Source organism: Papilio machaon, chromosome 15 (genome assembly GCF_912999745.1).
Source record: "Papilio machaon chromosome 15, ilPapMach1.1, whole genome shotgun sequence".
Taxonomy (NCBI): Eukaryota; Metazoa; Arthropoda; class Insecta; order Lepidoptera; family Papilionidae; genus Papilio; species Papilio machaon.
The window spans coordinates 6,083,103-6,107,694 of record NC_060000.1 but is presented as its reverse complement, the minus strand read 5'-3'; the positions used below and the strand labels follow the sequence as shown (position 1 = coordinate 6,107,694).

Genomic DNA, 24,592 nt, shown 5'->3' with positions numbered 1-24,592 from the left:
TAAGGTGTTATTTTCTACTAGTACATAAACTACATAGAGAATGTACGTCTGATTACGCACGTGAACGACGTGAACCTGCGCCCAGTTACACTAGTGTGTGCACTTTGCAATATAGTTTCCATGTTATGACAGTTGTGTGTGTAAATTGTTACGACGACGCAGATGAATTTCTAGTGCGGCGGTGTTGTAAAGATTACTTTCTTGCTGACCCTAAAATATATTTGAAATGTTAAAGAATATCAGTTTTTGTATAATGTAGATGCAATTTTGTAAATATTCTTTATCAAAATAGAGTTTTTTTATTTCAAATATTGCGTACTTGCAACAACAAACACTGTGCGATCGTTGCTACTTGATTGAATATATGGTGTTGTAGTGGTGCATTTGTTTATTTATAGATTTTGCAATTTGCAGTCATGTTATCACTCTTGTGGCGCTAAAATGTCTCAGAGGGATACTGCGATACACCTTGTGGCTGGGGGGTAAGTTTTAATATCATTTTTGCACAATATTGCATTCTTGTTCAACGTATGGCCTAATGCGCAAAATGTGTTTGATACGGCATGTAAGATTTAAATTACTGATTTTGCAAGTTGCTGCATGAATATGTTTATTCACTTATATCGGCTAAGCATTTGTTGTGTCGGCAGACGCTGTATTATCATGTCTTGACAATATTATTTACATTATAGTGACCTAGTTGGCTGTTATAGCTTTTTACTAGATAAAAATCTTATATGATTAGATTTTAGTAGTGCAGAACTTTAACAATGCACTCTTGTATATGTTACCTTTACACTACAATACTATGCTGATATTTTTAAATAACATAGTTTTCTACTTCATTTCAAAAAAGTTTAAACCACCATAAACTAGCTGCTTTTGTTTAAAATGGAAAGTGTTAATAAAAGAACACCAAGTATGAAAAGCAGGTATTACATGGTTTCCAAAATAAACAGTTGTTTAAACCTTTTAGTTATTTTTACTGGACATTACAGAAATCCTGCATTTATAGTAATATTAATTTCATTCACAATTGAAATAGTTGTGAAGCCAATGTATTGTATTAGAAATTATACAATTTACCACATTGTATAAAGTAACTTTACATTTATTTATGGGAAAATGTGATTTGAATAAGTTATTTGAGTAAAATTAATCTGAAATTAAGTAAATTACATATTTAAATAAAAAAAATATTATTATAGTTAGAATTTTATGATGTTGAAAAGTTTTATGAATATACAGCAAGTTTTGGTGTTTGGAAACTAATCTGTATATCATGAAGTTATTATTTTAATAAAAGTTCTTTTGTAATAAATTTACTATCTATTGGATGTAAACCCATGTATCAAATACTGTACAATATTTTAATTAGAACAAAGATGTTAAGCCAACTTCTTTTCAAATAGAATGAGACAAATAACAATATATATTTTTAAACATGTTCTGACAATGTACTGTTCTGACAATGAACATTCTGCCTGTTTTACTTTATGACCAGTACAATAGGACAGTAATGCTCAAAATCATTACTGGCATAATTTAAACACTAACTGGCACTGTACTGGCCTAAGCATTCTGGACAAAACCCACATCTGTGGAAGATGGAATAAGTCTTTTAGTAGTAAATTTTTTATTGACATAATTTATATTCACAGATTGGCGGGAACTGCCGGGGCGGTAGTTACATGTCCACTTGAAGTGGTGAAGACTCGTCTGCAGTCCTCTAAAGGTGTCGGCATACCACAGCCACCGTCACAATCTGGTACTGTCAGCACAAGAAGGGTTTGCTCCAAGATACCAAAACATCAGGTAATTTTTAATAGTTTTTCTTAGTACATAGTTTTTTACTACAGAATCATAACTATGTATTTATTTCATACATTAATTTTTTTTATTGCAACAATGATGAGAAATAATTATGTAAATTTACACATTTTACAGCATAGCCAAAAAACATTAAATAAAATATTTTAAACATCCACAGCTTCTTTACCCTTCTCTGATAAAAAAAAAAACTCTTATGTATACCATTTATGATGTACATATATGTCACAGTCACATTGGAAAAAAATGTCTTAATAACATTAATTTTTATAATGTTTTTTGTAGGACAATATCTTGGATATGAATTTTTTTGTGTCAATTTTTATCTGTATCTAGTGATTACCCCTGCTAATATTTTATCTTTTTATTGTGATAAAATACGTTCCTGGCATTCAATAAATGATAAAACTTTTATTTAAAAACATTCTTAACAATAGAATACAATAAACTACATTTCTTTTAATTTTAATATTAAATACTAATTTACTAAGCTTTTGATTTTTTATTATAAAGTAATTATTTTTCATTCAAAATAATTTAATTATAAAAATAAATTCACATCCGTCTCTATCTTTATATCCCAATATTATTGTGCATTCACAAAATATTACAGAGATGAAAGTTCAAATGGTTAATTTTTCTATAAAAATGTAATGGAAAAGATCACAAATCTAAAAACTGTCATAAATAAATGAACTGCAAATATCAATGAAAAATGAAAGAAATAATTTCATGTTTGCTTTTTCCCTTCTATTTTGTTTTTTAGGCTATGATGGTCTATTGACTGATTAAGATATTTTTTTGAAATAAAGTGTAAATTAAATTAAAACATAAAACTTTATATTACAATTAAAAATAAAATATTCTTGTCATTCTTATTTTTATTTAGTAAGTCATTATCTGAACATCTGCAATGTTTAAACAAGATGTTTATTGTATTTATATCATATCTAAATGTATAGCCAACATTATCTTAACATTTTATTTGCACTCTTATACAGCAGTGTTTAAATTTTAAAAAAGTTAAATTTTGATCAAATTGAATATAATTTATAACCTATTCCTCTATAAAAAAATCCATCGTTAATTTTTTGTTTTTATACTCTATGAAAATTAGAAAAATGGATATATTTTTATATTCTTGTTAGGCAAAAGGGATTTTGAAAGATGTTTTATAAAATATTGTATATTGTATATTTTATTGTTAAGTTATGAACTTCACCAGTTTTAACTGTTTAATGTAATCTAGAAAATTGAGAATATTTATTTGAATGATTTTATCATGTAGCATGGAAGAAAGATAAGATTGAACACACTTAATTACATATTATCTGCATAATTATATAAAATTCCCATCAATCTATATTTATTTATTACTTATTATTCAAAGATCAGGTTCAAACCAATGACCTTTTGTTTCCTTAATAAATCACTGAAACGGTTGGCACTGCCAAAAAAATTTTATAAAACATGTCACAATTTATCAGTAGGAGATATAGTGTAGACTGGAGTGTTTTAAAAAGTTGTAGATATTGATGGGTCCTATATATAAGGGCCAAAGTAACAAATATTTTTACTTTTTTATGTTAGCTATGTATTAGTCTAGTTAACATGCACTAATTAAAATAGTTAAAAGTGTGTTTTTACTGAAGTAAAGGGCCTATGTTGCATCTTCTTTTATATGGTTGAAACTTTGAGCGCTTCTCATGTACTCAATTTGCACATTGGCCCTTATTCGTAGGAGCCATTGATATATTAACCACAATCATGACTATGTTTTGTCGATGTTCAACTCTAGATATAGTTTTACATCAGTGATTATGTTACTCCCTTATTCTATAAATATAACTATTGTTAGGACTGTTGAGGGTAGCCACACAAAAAAAAGGTTTTATAAGGAAGCGTGCGCTGCTGCTCGAGGCAGTCTCTTTCCATTCGTCATTGCGGAACGTCTGACATTTTTGTTTACTTACGTTCGGTTTGAGTTTATACTACAGCGAGGATTATTATGAAGTAGAGTTAAATTCATTATTTCGCTGTTAGTTTAATTCTTTTAAAATACTTTTGCATCAAATATCTTATACTATGTTATCTAAACATATAAGATATATGTTTTCTTAACATCAAAACCCAATTGAGTTAGTTATTGGCAAATACCCAATACTGTCGCCAAAATTATTGTTCTCTCTTTTGTTGTTTCATACATTTTGTTTTTTTTTATACCTTAATTATTTTGTCCAACTGACAACAGTTGTTTGCTAATTTGAATGTAAGTTTTTGTTTTTTTTTTTACTTTGAATTCGGTCAAGTATGCATTTACGATTTGATTATTGAAAAATTCCAAAACTATTTCAATCGATTTTATGGAAATCTTTGAATTTTTATATTGAATTATTAGTAAAACAAACCAGGTTTTAAGCATTTCGATCGTATAAGATCATCGTCCGAGATTCATACGGACTGTAAATGGATCAAGTCGTATTTATAACTCTGAATCAAAGTGCAGTAAACATCATCTGATTGGGCATTTCATTTGATACGTATTTTAATACTATGCTTTCTCGTATTTTTGGTTGTTGTTTTGTCATCTTAGTCATATTTGTTTTTGCAATGAATTTTCCAGAATAATATAGAATTCTGTCTACAAATAGTGTACAATATTGTACAATAAATGCGATATCATTGTTAGCTTGTAATGTCACGTCGTTTTATTCCCGATTACGACAAAAAAATCGTTGAAGCATCCAGCAAAGATTTCTTGAAAGATAAAAACAGAGTATTCGGAAATCTTCCCATTCGTTTCACTTTACTTTGTTTTCACGGCCTATAGCAGGCAGTAGGATTTTGTTTTTCAAATGGAAAGAAGTGAAATATCAGAACGTGGCAGTGGGAACCCACGATATTTAGTGACAAAATATGACAAACTAGGAAACATTTTGTTTCCTACATCATATGCTCGTATCGTTTATAAATTTGTATATATCCACTACTATCTGGTATTTCTTATTAGATAAATCGACAAGCTATTGTTTACCTAACCGACTATCCAATGATTGATGACAATTTCATTGATTTAAAGAAAATCTTTACGTAATTCTAGTAATATGTGAAGCAGAAATAATATTCCCTGTAAAACCCATTTCATTACAAGAAACAACCTTCCTGCTAGTTCAGTGTCCGACGAACAGCCTTCGATGTCCATATGTGGTTAACTTGAATGCTATCATATCTGCATTTTTATGCAACTTGCCAATGAAATTGTTTTTTTTTAAGACAACAATTTAAGAGTATGTCAGTGTTTTAATTTGTAAGTGTATTGCATTTAACAGTTTTCACCGAATAAGGTTATATTTTGTAAGCCTAATTGGGTTTGAAATATTTTTTTAGTAGTTTTTTTTAATATAAATTTCAACCTTCACACAAGTTATGTTATCAAGAAATGTTGTATATTTAGTTAAATAGGGCTTCTTAATAAATATTTTATCATACAGCTATAATAAAAAAATACTGCTATTTTTACAACGACGTATATTATATTTATATGAATATTTATACTTTTAAAGTTACTACCGAATAAACATAGGCAAGGTTGAAGGTAACGTCCACGGATTTATCTTGGTTATATACGTATGTACGTTCTACAATTGAACATTATGTATTTCTGTTCATTCGGCAATGACCCATTTACTCTCCGAATACGTAACCGATTGCTAATTTATCACATGGATCTTATCGTGTTATTTACTATTTAAGTAAAATACGCGTACTTAGGACGTTTACATTGATGTTTTTCCATTGCAGAAACAATCGTAGAAAAAATATCGTTAACATTTTTTTTTCTATAAGGATTATGTTGATAGATAGATATGTGTTCATACGACTGTTTCGACTATAAAAATTCACGGTTATTAACCAGTTTTTGCCTCACTAACACAAAAGAAATATGTTAAGAACTTATTACTAGTTATATTTATAGTTAGCGACCGCGATTTCATCAGCGCAAAATTTAAAAAAGTAGCCTATATTACGTCCGCCTACATCAGGTACCTTCCAAATTCCCGTCAAAATCGATCCAGACGTTCCAGACATTGGAACAAACGCGGAATTGCGGTCGTATAAAATGTTTAAAAATTGGATTTTTGTTATTAGCAATAAATACATCATGTCTATTTTTTTGATATTACATACAGACACTTTAATTTCATAAATATGTATATATTGATATATAGTTAGATCAACACCGGATGACCTGAGAGTATTTTTAGATATACCAAGTGCCAAAGATTCACTATCTTAATGTACTATACATATCATATCGCCAATGGAGTTGTTTATCTTTGGACGCATGCTGTCTCGGTAATTGACGATGTTTACTTTCAAGTACAGCAATGAACGTATCATCAACAATTGCGCACATGCTTTAAAATACTTAACAGCACGACATTCTCTATTAGCAACAGTACACTAAGGTAGGTTTACATGGAACTTTTAACTTTTAAATTTTGCATTTCATAGTACAGATTTGCATCCTGATAACTGTTTAGGTGGTAGTAATATGGCTCATGTTCTCACTCATGTATGCTGCTTTGAATTTGTAATAAAAGATTTTCTCTTCCGTAAGCTTTCTTGAAACATTAAAAAACCTATATTAATATTTTTAGCCGACTTCAAAAAGAAGGAGGTTATCAATTCGACTGTTTTTTTATGTGTGTTACCGCGAAACTCCGCCCCTGGTGGTCCGATTTTGACAAAAAATATTTTAATCGAAAGGAAGTGCTTGCAGATGGGTCCCATTGTTTTTTTTTTAAATAACTAGAAGACTAGTAGATTTTAACAAAACCTTTACTTATGTAACTTTCATCACATTTGCGGCATAAGTTGCTTATAATTAGCTCAATGTAAACCTACCTTTAGATATAAAAGCCAACATCGTACGATGTCATGTTACGAGATGAATTGTTATGAATCTAAAGGATTTCAAGGCTGTCTATAAATAGATATCAATGCATTCAAGTAAACACTGAACCAAGATTAAGATTTTACATTAATAATAAAGTTTCAATGATGGCTTCAGTATCAACTCAGAATCAGAACTGTAGAAATAAAACGATAGACTTAAAATTATTGTTATAACCAAATTATAATTTATATAATTTGCATAGGTACTTATTACAGGCTGATAAGAATACGGTTTTCTAAAGTTTATCCTATTGTCTCCGCCAGAAACTGTACGATGAAAAATAATTTCATCTTCATATTATTCCATGTATTCAGAAGTGCATCTAAATTAAATAATACAGCGCCATCTAGTGTATAAATACATTATTTACTTATCTAGATGTGCATGTGTTTTGAAGTCTATTTACAATATTATAATCATTTTACTGTATATGTGTAATAATTGACGCTAATTCTCTCAGTCATGAAAACTAGCGCAGACCTGTATAAACGTGAGACTAATATTTGACATGGCAGCAATAATTTAATATCTATGATTTACTAGCTTTTGCCAGTGACTCGGTCCGTCCGGAATGAAAGAAATAGTAGCCTATGTGTTCTTCCTGGGTGTGTTCTACATCTATACCAAATTTCATTTAGATCTGTTGAGCCGGTCTGGAGACACTTTCTGACAAATATAAATACAAACATTTGCATTTATAATATCACTAGCTGTCGACTCCGTCACCGCGAAATTTAAAAAAAAACTGAATTAGTAGCCTATGTGTTCTTCTAGTTTATTTTCTACATACATGTCAAATTTCATCAAGATCCATTGAACCATTCCGGAGGTACCTTCTAACAAACATCCATCCATCTAAACATTCGCATTTATAATACCATTCATTAGAGTTATTTTTTTTTATTTGCTCAGATATTTAGATAGATTGCTGATGCTCATATGAAAGGAAACAATTAAGCCAAAAGGCCCTTTAAAAGTGGCAAAAATATAACGTAAACAGTGTAATGTCGACACAAGACTTCTTTGGAATTGACAAAAGATTTGTCCATTTCATGTTAATATTTAAATTAAACGAGAAACGGATGTTCTTACATGTATATTTATTTATTTAGTTGTTTAAATATTCCTATATATCACATAACATATCAACATATAGGTATACCAATAAATTGTAACATATTGTAATTTGCACGGCGCTATCAGTCACTTATCACGTTTATCTATATTTGTGGTAGCGAGTGGCGATGGGAGAATTTAATTAGCAAGTAAGGCTTCATCTCATCTCTGCTTCTGTAATTTTCCACTGGTATAATTTTGATTGATGTTGTTTACAAAATATACGTTTATTAGATAATGTACTAATTTTTAAAGTGACACATCTCTTTAGAATTTGAAATTGATATAATATGATTAAGTCACTCAAACGCTAAATTTAAGGAAGCATCTATAATAATGTGATGGTTCTAGAAATTTATATTTATACTTAGGACACTTTTTTACTACTAAATTTCTAAGGCGCCCTCTTTTTTCACTTCTTTTAAGTGAGACTGTTTAATTCGCAACCTGTGGCGCCCCCCCCCCCCTCCTGTCTAGCGCCCTGGGCGGACGCCCAACCGCACCGTTCCCTAACGCCGGCCCTGGTCACCGTCAGTAAGGTTTTCAGAGGTCACAAACAATCTCATCATTGTTTCAATATCTTAATAAATTCAAATCAAATCTATTGGACTTCGTACATTAACATTTTCTATAATAAGAAATCTTGCAAATAATCAAATAGAATTAAAGTTCTGGGGTTAATAACAATATGTATAAAGCAAATTGATTTGCAACGTAACATTGGCCGTGTAACGCAGGAGGCCAAATGGGGCTACAGGCGTACGATGGGCGCGATGTTCGCATACAGCAAGCAAGCAGATCGTATGCTGATGTCGTACAATTACCAGGTGCAGCAGTGCGCCAGGGCCGGCCACGCGCGCACCACCTCCAGGATGAGCCTTATACAGTGCATCAGGTGAGTAAACATTATCAATTTATCAACACATCCGATGAAAAGAGTCACATCTCTTAAGAGGTCTATATGCAAAAGTTAAATCTCATGGGATCTCTATATAAGATGAAAGTCTTTTAATCAGATGAGTCAATATGTCGTTATACTGTATAAACAAGGCTTAATATGTTCAGTGCCACAAAATCGTCCTGTTACTACATTTTAAAATGAATGCATACGAACGCAGCTGTATTTGCGCTGGCTATGAATGTAAGCATTTTTTATCGCTAATATTTTATGGCTATTGTTTTTTTTTTTTCGAGTTTAGCAATCAAGTAATATTATTTCTTAATTCTTCACAATACCAAACAGCTCTCAAGAAGGTTTGAAAGTTGTCATCGTAACCGGTTTTATCTTTGTTTAGTAACAACGTAACTGTAAAAGGACCGAGAAATTAATTCAAAATGTGGTAAAATGTCGCATATATTTTTCTACAGTGAGCCTAGCACGAATATTTGTGACAATTGCGTTCGTATCTTTGTCGAAAAAATTTTTTTTATTGCAAACTGTACCGCCCCAATCGGGCATAAGTGCACTAAAATCTCACACTAATTTTGACACAGTTGACGGTGACCATAGGAAGGCAATTGTCAAAAATATTCGTGGTAGACCCACAGTTTTATTTAATAAATTGCCTATATCATCAACTAGTTCATTATTTTAGGCAGCTTTAGTTTATTTTACATATTCAAATAAACTATCAATTAAATTACTATGAACTCGCTCGAGTTCACTCAAAAGCAATTATGCACATGTCACCTGCAAAGATTCATATCAAAGTGTTACTAAAGTTAGCAAGACAAATGTAAGAACCAGTTCTTAAGTAATACTAGTCAATACGCGTTTCGACTATTCCAATGAAAACAGTTACAACTCATACGAGTTACCTTAAGACATGTAACTCTTTTCGTCGGGTTGCATTTAATAATAGTATTTACTCATAGTGTTGTTTACAAAGTGTAAGCTAACAGGAAAATGTTTCCGCTCTTATTATAGATTAATTGCATTGTTTTTGTTACTAATTATTTACCGTCGATCAAGTTGCTTTTAGGTCATAGCGTATTTAGTGATTAGGTTCTTTAATTAGACTAGACTTTAGACTAGTTATCGCTACGTATGGAAAATGACGTGAATGAAGTTTGAAATAAAAAAATTACAAGGTTTCTTATTTAATCGGTTTAAAACTAAATCAAAATTTTATATGTGAATTTAGAGCAATGGGTATGAAAAAAAATAGAGTCGTGCAAAACAGTGTGTCGTCCTACAAACAAGTTAAAAATAGTCAACCTGTTTAGCATAGTAAATCGGAGACGTTTTTTTAATGAATTTCTTATAAATTTCTTTTTCCACTTTGTTATTTGAAACCACAAAGATTAGCTCATAAATGTAATTAAGACATAATTTTATTACACGTGAATACAGCGATATTTATATTTTCTAACTTCTGTAATGTATTTCGAAAAGGACTTGTTACTAAATATGTATGTATGAATAATTATCTATATTTAATACGTTAATAGCTGAAACACCCACGACTTGAGTCTAGCTATCGTTGGGACAGACAATAGAGTTGCCCTTTCTAACCTGTTACTGTGACTTTCTCTAAATCTATAAATAACTTTTACCGGAATAACACGTAGGGTAACTATAGCGTAGTAACAGTTCCAATATATCCATAAGTTGTGCACTTCGAACATCGCTAATGCGCGCCTGTGTCAATTGACATGTTGGCTGTGTGCCACCGCGTGCTTAGACATCTGCTCGTCACTCGAAAAGCATGCCGTGTTAAATAATCTACTACAAGAAAATAACCTTAATTATAGGTTAAAGATAGTAGTATGAAAGTACATCTGTAAAAAAAAGATTAAGTGAACATTGCTTAAGAGATATAACTGTTTTCGTTAGATGGGTCGACTGTTATGTACAGTACACTGTTCTTCTGGCAGAAGAGTACCCTTGCGTCATGTTTTGATGTAAGACAGAACGACAATGTTTTGAACGATTTTATTACCAGCGAGAACAATGATTATATTTTATAGAGTCTTCCAGACAATTGCGGGATGAAGCTCTATCAATGATTTGATCGAGCATCTTCATTACCTTTCATTATAACTCGTTAAATAAAAACTTTTTTCTCTTTTATAATACCTTGTTTTTCTTTATTCTTTCTTAATGTTATCCATAATGTCTTCTTTGAAATCGTAGTTAGTGTTTTTCGACAGCGCTGTACCAAATCTTAGCATTTTTTTCCGCCATGTTTTTATATATTCTGTACTCAAGAATTATTTTTTAACATTATTTATTTGTACGATTCTAAAAGCTTTATTAAGAAAAAAATCTACCCCTAATTTTGTCGTGACTTGTCAGATGACATGCATCAAAGGATAAGTTTCAGTATCCAAGTACAAGAAATGAGATAATCTAGGACCTAAAACCGGTTGTAACTAGCGCTGTTATCATACTGCTTCGCTAATAGATAACAAACGTCCCGCATCACTCGCGCTCCGCATGGACATGCTCTTGACACGGCCAAATATTGCGCTGATTAGCGTCATTTAACCAACACCCATACTTATTTTTAAACATAATCTTAAATGTTTTTATCTTTTTCTTACGTTAAAATTTATCTTTTCCAATAATAAATTTAATCAGTGCAGTGGGATCTTCCGTACATTTATAAATAATAATCCATCAACTAAATAGAAAATGTCACCAGTTTTACCGTTAAAATAATCAATTGTTGTTATTTGACATTTGTTTACAATTTTATTTATCACGCCAGATAGTCCCGCTTGCGTCAATGCATATTAAAACAATAAGATATGAGGAGAGTAGAGGTGATTAATTTTTATCTTACAGGCACATCGTCCAGACTGAAGGTCCGAGGGCGCTTTTCAAAGGGCTGGGACCGAACCTGGTGGGGGTGGCGCCATCTAGGGCGATTTACTTCTGCACGTATTCCCAGGCGAAGGCGATCCTTAATCAACACATACCGCCGGACACGCCGATTGTTCATCTCTCAGCAGCGAGCGCTGCAGGTGATTTATATTTTTCAAGCTCACTAAAATTGACCAACGAAAGAGTTATATTTTTCAAGAGATCTTATGAGAGATGTAACTCTTTTCGTTGGATAGATCGAAATGTACTTATTTTTTTTTTGCTTTAAATCTCAATCTAATCAATAATCTTAATAATCATAAAGAATTATATATAAAAAGAATTAAAAATAGAAAACATGTCGTCATATGTACGTCGATATGTATGTCGTACGAAACTTTGAGAGAACTGAATAATGTGTTTGACGAAATTAAAAACAATTACAACTTATGAAGATAAAGGAAATCCCCGTTTACTAACTACTGAATGACAGAAAGTGTTTCACCGAAATCGGTAAAATTCTGAAAGGAGTCTAAGAGAAAAGTATGAGAATCTTTGGGCTATAATATATATTTTTTATTATTGCAGGTTTCATGTCGTGCACTATGACCAATCCTATCTGGTTCGTGAAGACCCGCCTGCAACTGGACGGACAGAACATCACAGCGCTGCAGTGCATAAAGAGGATATACGCTAAGACGGTACCAACTTTATAAATATTTATATTTAGAAATTATAGACACAATCTGGCGATGTTTCTGCTTCCAATACGTGCACAATATAACCAGAGTGTTTTTTTAATATGGGAAAGTGCAGTGCTTTATGCGTGGGAAATATTTTAAAAACCCCATTTTACAGTATACAAAAACTTAAAATATAAGCGTTGAAATATTGAAGAGTTTTATACATAAAGAGCTATCGTTATATTTAAAAAAACCTTAATGACTAAAATATGTTCTACATCGGTGCCAAATTTCATCAAGATCCGTTCAGCTGTTCCGGAGATGCCTTTAAACAAACATCCATCCATACATTTTCATTTTTCAAACATTCCCATTTATATTATTAGTAAGATATGTCTGGTTTACATTATACCAGTGTAGTAAGACAGTTACACTAAAAATCAGCGCTTGCATTCAACTCGCATAATGTACACACTAACTGGCGCCAGTGACTCAAAACAGTTCATTCCTCGCCAGCGCTACTGTCCTACTGGACTGGCATAATGTAAACCAGGCATTATACAAAAACAACTGAAAACTTGATCCACCACATTTTTATTGTAATACACGCAGTATTTTTGCGTTTGTTAATTGCTTAAATATTTGCTGGTTTTCATATTAATCACGACTTTAACTGTTCTGTAAAATACTTATTGGAATAAAACTTATCACTAGATATTGTAGATATGTATGTATGAGTATGAACGAATGATACATAACTAGATGCGGTGCGGTGTACCGTCACTGTTGGCGTCAAACAATCAATATGGCGCACATTGAAGCGGCCAAATCTATATCGAGCTATTGTTTATCGTACATCAAATATCTATCATAGCTTTTACACAAGTAAACTTATATGTTAATCTAATAATTTAAATATATGAGTGTCTGTATGTAATATTGAAAAATCTTAAATGGCAGCAAAAAATGCTTTATTCACTCAAACATCACGTTGTTAATAATTTCCGCGCCATTCTTCTACAATTTTTTTTACCTATCTTTTTCTAATACCATAGGTGGGCATTAACTCGTTAATCCGTTAATCGTTAATTAACGAAGTTAACATTTTCCTTAACGGATTAACTTTTAAGTTAAATTCAAAAAGTGTTAACGCTCTTGTTAACTTCCGTTAAATTCTACTTCCGTTAATTTAGTCCGTTAATGACGTGTTGTCATTTTATTTAAATTATGCATCAGGCTACATTCGTAAGTTCGGCTATGTTCGGGGACCGTCGGCGAGTCGAATGGTGAACGAGAACGAGAGAGAACGAGAACGGGCGAGTGCGAGTGTTATGCAGTTTATACAATACACCGAGCGGCCGGGAAAGACGTGATCAAAAGAGTACCGCAGAATCCTTGTTAGAAAATAGTGACGATTTAATCAAACTTACCTCTATCAAATATTGCGATGTTTAGGCGCTAGACACCTTCAAAGTTTATTTATTATTTCACATTTACACAAATATCTCGAAAAGTCTATACCTATTACATTTTATTCACATTAAAACTGGTTTTCATTTATTTAACATCACTTTTTTTTTAGAACAAGATTTTGTTATAAAATCAACATAAGGTTCGAAAGCACTTTATTCTAAATACAATAATTATACACTTTGTCTTATACGTGAAACGCAAAATCTAGTAAAAAAGATAAACACTGCGTTGAATTGATATCGAAATAATCAAATGTGCATTACTCTTCAACCTCGTAACTAAATTACAACTAAACTTTGTTGGCGACAAAAATGTTTATTTTAATATTGAAGTTTAAAGACAACAAAAATATTAAAAAAATCGTATATGGCTCATTTGAAAAAGCGTAAAAATAGGATTTTTTTGTCATTGCGTAGATAAGAAACAAACAATGAAAAATAAATTTAAAAATACGAAAGACGAAATGTGCACGCAATAAACATTCCTCAAAAACAAAAGGGATTTAGGTGTTTATTACCGTCGTTTGTTTTTTTGGGGCTTCTTTATAGTCAACGAAAAATAATTTTAACAACAACAAAAATATGAACAAAGGATCAAATGGACATCCGCACAGAGAATGCGATAACGAACTCGATGGATTTATGGCCCCAACCCTTCTAATGGTCGGGGATGCACGTGCGCTGCGCAAAGACAATAGCGAAGATAATTTGTTTGTTTACAAAAAAAAAAGTATACGACAAAACGAGAAAGAATGAGGAAAAAGATAAAATTATTATGTTAGTGAAATAATGTTAAATTGTGTTATCAATACATCAATACATAGTGTAAAACAAAGTCGCTTTCGCTGTATGTCCGTATGTATGCTTAGATCTTTAAAACTACGCAACGGATTTTGACGCGGTTTTTTTTAATAGATAGAGTGATTCTTAAGGAAGGTTTGTATGTATAATAAATGCATAATATAGTAGAGAAACACTGATAAATTTAAAGTTTTCTAATGTGATGTCGTAAATAAGCACGTTTTTTTGCGCTTATATTGCAAACGCTGGCTGAACCCTACGAGATAGACCAAAATAATGTACTACAGTATTGTTCACCTTAAAAAGTTCAACAAAAAAGTCCGCGATGGTATATGTCTATCTCTTAGGGATAACCCAGCATAACCATTTTTATTCTTTTACGAAGTGATTTTAAACAATACAACATTAATCCTTATCCATTTAAGTACCTTAAATAAATTGTGCATTTATTCTGTAGTAGGTATATTTTGCATTGCACCCGTGCGAAGCCGGGGCGGGTCGCTAGTATATACTAAAATTAATATGTGAAATGTCGCCACAAGTGACCTTTACAAAAAGACATCGATTTTTTACGTATAAAATTAATATAAAATAAACTTTCGATATCGAATGTCGTTGAAAATAATTTAAAACATATTCTTACTAATTGACTATAACGATTTTATAGGTGATAAGAAATATAGAAGACATCACCCGCGATCGATTGTTTTCGTTGTCGTGTAACGTATTATTTGATTTACATATAACAATAGATCGGACGATAGATCATTAGATGCTAGAAATTATCGAAGGCATCTCAGTTGTATAGTTTGATGCGTTGAGATGTATCACTGGATTGGTTATATAGTTTATTTATTAATGTTATAATAAGTTTCCTCTGATGTTAGAAGTTTTATTAATAAATCTATATTAATAAATAAAAAGTACGTAAAAAATGATAAGTCTGTTCGTGGGTCCTTAGCAAAAATAAAATAAAAAAATATTACCAAATTATACATAAAATTAAATGTTCAGTTGTTGGAGCATGAGCAAATGAATATACAGGTGCAAATAGTAACAGATAAATGTAAATACTGCATACAAGTTTTGATTGTTTTCTTTTGAATATTATCACATGTCTCACAGTTTAACAGAAAATTTGTGTTGTCTAAATTTAGTTAGCTCTCTAATTCCGTGATGTCGGATTGTCGATAAAAAATTGACTGAAAAAGTCAATTGTCCATCATTGTCAGTGTAGTATATAAGTGTGTGTAACTAGTGCATGCTATGTCATTAGTATGGTACAGGCATTATACTCGTAGTACATCGCTCCTATTGTAGAAGTTTTATTTTAGTAAATTATATTACTAAACTATAGATAGGATTAGCGATCGCCCGAGATTTTGTAAGCGCAGTAAAAAAATAGCCTAAGTTCTATTGAAAGTCTCGACAAAATCGGTCCATACGATTCGGATTCCCGCTTGGGCCTTATACTCGTAATTTTTGTTTATAAACAAAAATTAACTTTAACTGTTAACTTTAACTTGCGTTAAATTTTTGAAAATTAAACGCTTTAACGATTAACGAAGTTAAATTTTTATTTAACGAATTAACGATTAACGAAGTTAACTTTTTGATTAACTGTGCCCAGCTATGTCTAATACAAAAGGCAAAGGTCTTGGCCAGTATGCCACCTCTTTGGCAGAATGTTCAATTCTGCACTCAACATAGTAGCTGATTATAAAAAAAAACATTATTTTTAATTTTCGTCTGTCATATCTGTCCACAAAGCTGCATTTGTACCGGGTGATCTCAAGAACGGCTGGACATATTTTGACGGGACTTTTAATATTTATTGGGGTAGATGAAAAGATTTATTCGTCTCTTACAGAAAAAAAAAATTACCATAGAGTTACAAATTAAGGTCTTAAAATATCATAGAGGGAAAAAAATCGTATTTGTCTTTAATTCTGGTTAAAGATGTGGTGGATTTTTTGACTCCTTTAGCATCTAAGATACATAGTATAGGTTAGTATCTGAAAGAAATCTCTCATCATCTCTTAAAAGTAGCCACTTCGCTATTTTTCAAGTCACCACTTGTTCATTTGCCCCTATATATAAAAAAAAATCTAGTGTATTTATATTCTCTATCCTTTGTTGAATAGAATTTGTTTTGTAATTGTTGCAGGGTATAAAAGGTTTTTACAAAGGTATAACGGCATCGTACATGGGTATAAGTGAGACTGTGGTACACTTCGTGCTGTACGAAGGTGTGAAGGCGCGCCTGATCGCCGCGCGCTCTGACGGCGTGCCCAGCGACACGCGCTCGCCTCGGGACTTTGTGGAGTTCATGGGCGCAGGCGCCTTCTCTAAGACGGTCGCATCCTGTATTGCTTATCCACATGGTAAGAAACACAAAAGTTTCTCGTTTGATTGTAATTCAAAATTGTAGCTGCGAGGAGGTAAAATAAAACTTAATAAGTAGCCTATATGTTCTTCTAGATTATGTTCTACATCAATGCCAAATTTCATTAAGATCCTTTGAGATGTTCTGCAGACCTTCTAACAAACATATATCTCATCCATACATATATCCACAATTCTAATATTAGTAAGATGACATAAGAAACATTATGGTGGCATGTTAGATGTGAGTGCATTTCTTAACCCACTGCCGGTGTTGTATGTCCCGCTGTTAATTTGTAAAATTATATTATGCTCTGTCTCAATATTGTCATGTTCCTATCTTAATGGTTTTATTGTGGTTTTAAATAATAGAAGTAGCAAGGACGCGGCTGCGAGAGGAAGGCGACAAGTACCGCAAGTTCTGGCAGACGCTGCACACAGTTTGGGTGGAGGAAGGTTATCGCGGTGTATATAGGTATCATTGAACTTAATGTATTTTATCATATCAACAAACGCATAAAAACATGTTATATATATATATATATATATATATAAAGGAAAGTCGTGTTAGTTACACTATTTATAATCAAGAACGGCTGAATCGATTTGATTGAAAATTGGTGAGCAGGTAGCTTAGAACCAGGAAACGGACATAGGATAATTTTTACCCCGTTTTCTGTTTTTTATTCCGCGCGGACGGAGTCGCGGGGAAAAGCTAGTCTTAGAATAAAACTGCTAAAAATCTTCTTGAAAATGTGTTCGGTAGAGGAATTTTAAATTACTGGCTTACCGTTAAACATTATTGAAATGTCTAGTTTTAGAGTATTTTTAAAACCGTTCATATTGAATATCTTTATTTTTTTTAATTTTAAGTAACATAATTAATTTCAAATAGAAAAAAAATATATATCTATATATGTATATAAAAGAAAGTCGTGTTAGTTACACTATTTATAACTCAAGATCGGTCGAACTGATTTAGCTGAAAATTGATGGGGAGGTAGCTTAGAACTAGGAGACGGACATAGGAACTTTTTTATCTTGTGTGCATTTTTTTTTATTCCGCGCGGACGAAGTCGCGGGTAAAAGCTAGTATTATATAGAATTATATATGTTATTGTTGTTTTTCAGGGGTTTAGGAACTCAGCTGGTCCGTCAAATACCTAACACAGCGATCATGATGTCTACATACGAGGCAGTGGTTTATCTGCTAACTACACATTTCAATAGTTCCTTCTATGAGAACACTTAAACTATGACAAGTCAATACTTTGAACCCATCAAAATAGTAGTCATTATTTACAAATGGCTTGCAAACTTGCAATTTAGATTTCAGATGAAATGTTGCATAAGTCATTGTAAAACAGAAAAATATGCTTAGAAATCATCTTTACGTGTTTACAAAAGAAGACATTATAGACATAAACAATGGGTTTCAAATAAAAATGTGACGTCACAACTCGGAAATTCGTAAAATAAAATTTAATTTCAAAATGTTAATTTTTTTTTACGATTTTGACAGTTCTAGTATCAAAGAGGTACACATTTTTATTTGAAAGTTTTTATAATCCTTATTCATATACAAAATCAAAGTGGAAGCTAAAAAAAATCCTTCATTAAAATATCTAGAATGTTCTGTTCCAACGAGCTTGTTAGTGTTTTTATTTCAGCGTATTTTTATGAAATTAGTTTCTACTTATATGAATGGATATATTTTTTAACAAAATATAGTATGTACGGTGCTCTGATGTAATCTAATGATTTAAGTACTGAATTGGTCCCGTTATTTAAAAAAAAATTGTTAACTTCTTAAATATATCATTTATGTTGTAACTAGAGTTTTAATATGCTGACATAATCAAAAAAAATTGTTGTCAAAAAATATTTTTATAATGTTAATATTTTCCTATTTTAATTGGTTATTCGTTTTTATGTGCGCCGACTAATTAATCTGGCTTTTACGACTCCGAAAATAATTAAAAAAATCGCATTAGTCATAGTTTTCTAGTCTCTTTTGTAAGAAACATTTCTTAGTAAATAATAAAAAAATGCAAAATCAATAATTTTTTTTTTTAACAATAATGGCAACATTTATTCTTTTTCAAATTATCAACAAATAACACTTGTTATATTCTGCTTCTTCACCAGTGCACTTAATTCTATTATCTATGCTTGTTAAGATTATAAAAATAATTAAGTTGAGATTTCTATATTAAAAGCTAGGTTTCCACTGATTTGATGTTGACATTTGGATGTTCTGTAACACCTTGTCGCAGTGGAAACTCTGTTAAATATCTACAATAGGCGCATGCATTTTACAAATATTTTCAAATAACAAAATCAAATACAACAAAACTCATTCTTTAATATTGCACATTTTGTTGTAATTGGAATATATTCAACAAGTATTACTATGACTTTCTTCTGTCATGTAGAATTGTCCTCCTTTTTTATTCTATTTGAAAAAAATAACATGTTTTCATGAATGTATTTTAGTAGTCGGGATGTCACTGATTAAATTTAGTATTGCTTGTCAAATGTTCTATTGTATACAGGATGTTTATTATTCATAGTTGTCATGGCAACACTTTAGCACAGATATATTAAGTTTAAGCTGTGATAACTCACTTGTAAATAACTTATGTTGGTATACTTAAAGCTATCAATGCTTCCCCGAGATGTCTTACATTTCTTGGGTTTTGTTTTGTTACTTTTTTCTCCGATATTGTTTAGTGATATATATTTTTTCCTGTAATCTAAATTTTATAACAGTTTATTTTTGCTAATCAATTATAGAGCACAATCGGGTCGTCCATATTGTTAAGCGAGGATTCTATTGAGCTTGGATGTGATACAAACATGTAATTGTTTGTTGAAATATTTTGAAAGGAACAGATTTTGATGTAAATCAGACTGAATATAAGATACTTTAATTTTTGTTTAGTAAATAAAGTTATTTAAAAATTAAGTTTGTTTTAATATTATAAACCTTTCCCTTTATATTTGTAGTAACATTCGGGTCTTTTCTGCTTAACTGAAGGGACATTATACTGCAAAAAACATGGTATTCCAGAAGTGTGTTGAAATAATTTCGAAAAATAGAACAGATCTTAGAGTTACCGATATCATATTTGTGTAGGAAAAAATTGACTTGTCCATTACAAATTAGAATAAAAGAAAATGTACAAAGAAATTTTTATTTACATTCATAAAAAAATTACAAAGCTAATAAATATTTCAACAAATATCCATTCCCCTGTTCATTGAATTAATTGTTAATGCCTCAATCCATCAATTAGTTATAAATACTAAACAATTTTTAATACAAAATTCTTCCCTTAGTTTAGAAGGGAAATATTAGCATGAAAATGAGTAAATGAGCATATTGATTTTTAGGATCCATTCAGATCTAGTGAATGGATGTTTGGACCCACTCAAGAGATGCTCAAATTACTTGCAATGTGGCCTATATGCAGGTATGCAGTCTGAACACTTCACCAGATCTGGATCGGTCCTTACACATTTTTACAAATTGGTACTAGTGTGCTCCAATCAGTCTTTTTGTTTTTAAACTGTCTAAACTTTTATTATATTTTATTTTCTTAGCTTAAAATTGGTTTCAATAATGTTCTAACAGACAAATTTGTTATCAAAACCCACACATGAGTAGAAATAGCATTTGGCATATCACTAGGGTATCGGAGTACAGTAGAGAGAGGGAAAAGGTCTCCTTTCAATGCTACTATAGGCTCTCTTCTAAACCAAATTACTGATATCAAAATAAATACAGCAACAACTACCTGTAACACAATGTGAACTGATCCAATTATAGCCAAACTCTTACTCATCCGTGAAGATCGGTTTTCCTTCAATTCAGATTCCAGTTTATTGATTTTACGTTGCAATTTTGAATATGCTGCAAACTCATCTTTCATTGATATACCTTTTTGTATCTCTTTTAGTTTTAATAATTCTGCCCACGCCGATCGTTCTTCATGTGATGCACCCGAAAAACATGCTACAATCTGAAAATTAATAATATAAATCAAACATTTAAAAGACACAATAAATAATAAAGTTGCCAATAATATTAAGATGAATAGCGTACTCATCTAATGTCGTAAGTTCAGCAAAGTACATCTCAATAGTAGATAAAAATCGTAAAAATTAAATTAACTTACAGGTTTTACTATAGTCGGGACTAGGGCGCTGATTGTGCACAAAACTAAAAAGTAAACAAGTAGGAATCCATTTACAACTTCTAACATCGTGTTTTGGAAAGACTTTATTTTTGTTGTATAAAATATTGCTGTATCACTAAGTTTTCTCGAACTACAAAGAAAATTTCAGAACTCTGAAAACATTGTCCTAACCTATAACTTTGACTTTGACGTAAAGATGAAGAATGACATTGACATCAGCGTTAGCAACTTGAAGTGGACTGACATCGTACCCAGGGGCGTAAAATTATCGTACATGGATCGAAATTATCGTATTTTTTTGGATAATGTCTATTATAGATAAATTAATCATATAAATTGTAATATTGATATGCATGCAAGTACTTTATAGTTTATCTTTTTTAAACCACCGCTGTCAAATCAACAGAACACTGAAACCCAAATGCTTTACACGTGGTACAGACCTGAACTGATTCCCTTTCCACTTTAAGTTCAATAAACGCGCCAAACTTAAAATTCACTTAGACAAAATTTCACTGTTCTCATGCAAGTTGGGTATGAAACACGTCAAAATTTTGTATTTATAAAGAAGAAATGGATATGAATGGGTGGTGAAATAAAAAATCAAAGAATTTTTTTTATATATCAATATACACTTATATTCATAAAAACAGAAAATATAATTTTTATATTTTAATATAGTCTTTAAAAAATAATTTAATATAATTAAGGTATTCATAAAATTTTGCTGCTCTAGAAAATTACTTCTTTCTTCACTTAATTTGAATAATTCCGTTTGTCAGAGCGAATACGGACATATAATCATAATAATATAACGAAATAACTGCCAACTTTTCTACACAAAATATACGATACATATGAAGTGTGAACATAATCGAAATATCGAACTTATATTCTCTTGTTCGCATTGGTAGATGCTATACTAACCAATAAGAAAGCGTGTACAGCAGGCGCTGGATAAAGTTACAGTATTGGCAGTGGTGAAACTTAGTAGAGCGGATCGTAAGGACCAATAGGAATAAAGAACTTGTATTTCCCGGTATTTTCTCAAGATTTTATTGGACAAAATAAAATCATGCTACTGCGGTTTAGACTATCAACGCATGAGTGAAATAATATAAATTCTCAAATTTTGCATCATGATAGAAATTATCGTACAATCTGCGTACGATAATAATATGCTATCGTACATCGTATGTAGGCACAAAATTATGGTATGTGTACGATAATTATCGTACGGTTCCGAACGCTGATTGACATTGGTTGGCATACATGATATAAAACCATAAATCCTAAAGCCAAAGAGTATCCATTCTAATAAATTCATTGTCAATTCAGTGAGAAATGTCAAATTTGTCTATAGTTTTGACAAAAAAAAAACTGAGATGATAACATAACCTCATCATATAAGTGAATTTAATTTTTTTTAAGATAATTAATCATGGGAAACCGAGTTTACTTAGAATCTTTTACTAAGCCGGCAAATTACTATAAATTTAATGTACTGGATATATCCCTCGAGTCATTGGTGTCTTATAGCATCTTTAAATTTTGTAAACCTTGTGAACTTGATGTAGTGTTTATTTTCAAAGAAGCAGTTGCCGAAAACTCCGCGCCAGTGTTTAAATTAAATGATGTAGATCTAAAGGTTCTGGATACAGAAGACGTACCTTGGCAAGTTTTGTCGTGTAATTTCCCAGTATTGAAAAGCGAAGATACTGTCGTATCAGGACTTTGTGGTGTGGCTAGATATATTTGCAAACACAGATCTACAAAAAAATTGTGCGAAGAGCATGATGAGGGATTGCTTAGTTTTCGAAAAGGTTGCTTGCAAGCGCCAAATGAAGTATCCATTTGGACTAAATTTTGCGAAGTAGACATCATAAGGACTGTAAAAGATATAATAACAACCGAACACATGAATGAAGTGCCCATAAATTTAATTCGATTTGAAAATCATCTTAATAAACCTGTTAGGGTACACAATGTATATAGATTAGCGAGGGAATTGAAAAAAGTAAATCTAAATATAACTGATAAGAAAACAGAACATTCAAACAGTTCAAATGAGCTATCAGACAAAGAAAGACCTTCTAAACCCAGAAAATGGAAGTCAAACTGCAGAAAAGCACTTGAAATAGATTGCACAACTAAAATAGAGGATTTAAATATAAGTCACAAGTTTGCTGAAGGACCTTTCTTTACATTAGCTGACCTAATTTTATTCACATGTTATAGAATTATGTTTCAAAGATTAGGATCTAATTTTTTCGAATCTCTACTCCCTTTGACATATAATTGGTATATTGATATAATAAGTATACCAGATGTAAAAGATATTTTAGATATAATGCCACAGTTTTCATCAAAACCAATGAATTTAGAAAGTGTAAGCATACCCTCAGTTGATGATGTCAGCCTCTATAAATCAGATCCAAAGAGACACAACCCTAAAAAGAGATTGTTCACTAAAGAACTGGATATAGAAAATGCTTTAAGTGCACTCAAGATTGGCATGGAGCTTTCTGTTAGCAGTAATCAATATGAATCAAGTATAACATGGATTGATATACCTGATGGTGCAAATCCATTTGCTGGACATTTACCAGATGTAAGAATTATGAGAAAATCTCAACAACTGGAAAATCTCGCTCAAGCTGTCTTAAAAATAGCTCAAAAAGGAGATTTGATTGTAGATTTTTGCAGCGGCAGTGGACATTTAGGTATACTTCTTGCACATTTGTTACCTAATTGCACAATTATACTACTTGAAAATAAAGAACAATCATTGCTAAGAGCAAGAGAAAGAGTGCATGAAATGTGTTTGAAAAATGTTTATTTCTTCCAATGTAATTTGGACTTTTTTGTTGGGAAGTTCAACATCGGAGTTGCCTTACATGCTTGTGGAGTGGCCAGTGATTTAGTTTTGGACAAATGTTTGAAGGCCAATGCAAAGTTTGTACTCTGTCCATGTTGCTATGGATCAGTTCATGTTACTGATAGACTAGTGTATCCTAGGAGTGCTACATTTAATACTCTAAATACAGACCAATACTTGTGTATTGGCCATGCCGCTGACCAAACTCACAAAGATCATCATTTGACAGAAAGAGGAGCAAGATGTATGGGCATCATTGATTCAGACCGTGCCAGACTTGCAGAAGAACATGGTTATAGTGTTACATTGTCAAGACTCACACCTTTATCTTGTACCCCAAAGAACAATTTACTAATTGGTGTTCCATCTTAGAAACAAATAAAAAGTTTTTTTGATAAACAAATATACTTTATTTTTTTAACATGTTTTAATGCATTTTTATGTTAATTATATGCAG

General features: G+C 31.5%; 3 protein-coding genes across 4 annotated transcripts; 2 read left to right on the top strand and 1 right to left on the bottom strand.

Moving 5' to 3' along the window:
* The first annotated feature begins 98 nt into the window (after positions 1-98).
* On the top strand, positions 99-18,665 carry LOC106710260 (mitochondrial carrier protein Rim2). Of its 2 annotated transcripts, none has more exons than XM_045681281.1 (8): positions 99-482; positions 1,662-1,815; positions 8,734-8,801; positions 11,697-11,875; positions 12,303-12,415; positions 16,838-17,054; positions 17,428-17,530; positions 18,187-18,665. In XM_045681281.1, the coding sequence occupies exons 1-8, from the start codon at positions 442-444 to the stop codon at positions 18,305-18,307; spliced, it is 996 nt and encodes a 331-aa protein (XP_045537237.1). In that variant the 5' UTR covers positions 99-441; the 3' UTR covers positions 18,308-18,665. The 2 variants fall into 2 exon arrangements, with proteins under 2 accessions (XP_045537237.1, XP_045537236.1); XM_045681280.1 differs by having other exon boundaries at positions 101-482; positions 8,644-8,801; positions 18,187-18,664.
* Positions 18,666-20,312: 1,647 nt separating this feature from the next.
* On the bottom strand, positions 20,313-21,385 carry LOC106710241 (guided entry of tail-anchored proteins factor 1). Its single transcript, XM_014502245.2, has 2 exons — positions 21,237-21,385; positions 20,313-21,080 (listed from the first exon to the last, which is right to left on the bottom strand). Exons 1-2 carry the CDS (start codon positions 21,321-21,323, stop codon positions 20,658-20,660), a joined length of 510 nt encoding a protein of 169 aa, XP_014357731.2. The 5' UTR covers positions 21,324-21,385; the 3' UTR covers positions 20,313-20,657.
* A 1,279-nt stretch (positions 21,386-22,664) lies between these two features.
* Positions 22,665-24,528, top strand: LOC106710257 (glutathione S-transferase C-terminal domain-containing protein homolog). Its single transcript, XM_014502267.2, has one exon. The coding sequence runs from the start codon at positions 22,699-22,701 to the stop codon at positions 24,505-24,507; it is 1,809 nt and encodes a 602-aa protein (XP_014357753.2). The 5' UTR covers positions 22,665-22,698; the 3' UTR covers positions 24,508-24,528.
* The last annotated feature ends 64 nt before the right edge of the window (positions 24,529-24,592 follow it).

Bases quoted from the DNA above. Each gene is read 5' to 3' on its own strand.
- LOC106710257 (XM_014502267.2), top strand. From the start codon at position 22,699: ATGGGAAACCGAGTTTACTTAGAATCTTTTACTAAGCCGGCAAATTAC.
- LOC106710241 (XM_014502245.2), bottom strand. From the start codon at position 21,323: ATGTTAGAAGTTGTAAATGGATTCCTACTTGTTTACTTTTTAGTTTTG. The intron at 21,081-21,236 runs GTAAGTTAATTT...ATTAATTTTCAG, and splicing joins TCCCGACTATAGTAAAACCT to ATTGTAGCATGTTTTTCGGG.
- LOC106710260 (XM_045681280.1), top strand. From the start codon at position 442: ATGTCTCAGAGGGATACTGCGATACACCTTGTGGCTGGGGG. The intron at 483-1,661 runs GTAAGTTTTAAT...TTATATTCACAG, and splicing joins ATACACCTTGTGGCTGGGGG to ATTGGCGGGAACTGCCGGGG. The intron at 11,876-12,302 runs GTGATTTATATT...TTATTATTGCAG, and splicing joins CTCAGCAGCGAGCGCTGCAG to GTTTCATGTCGTGCACTATG.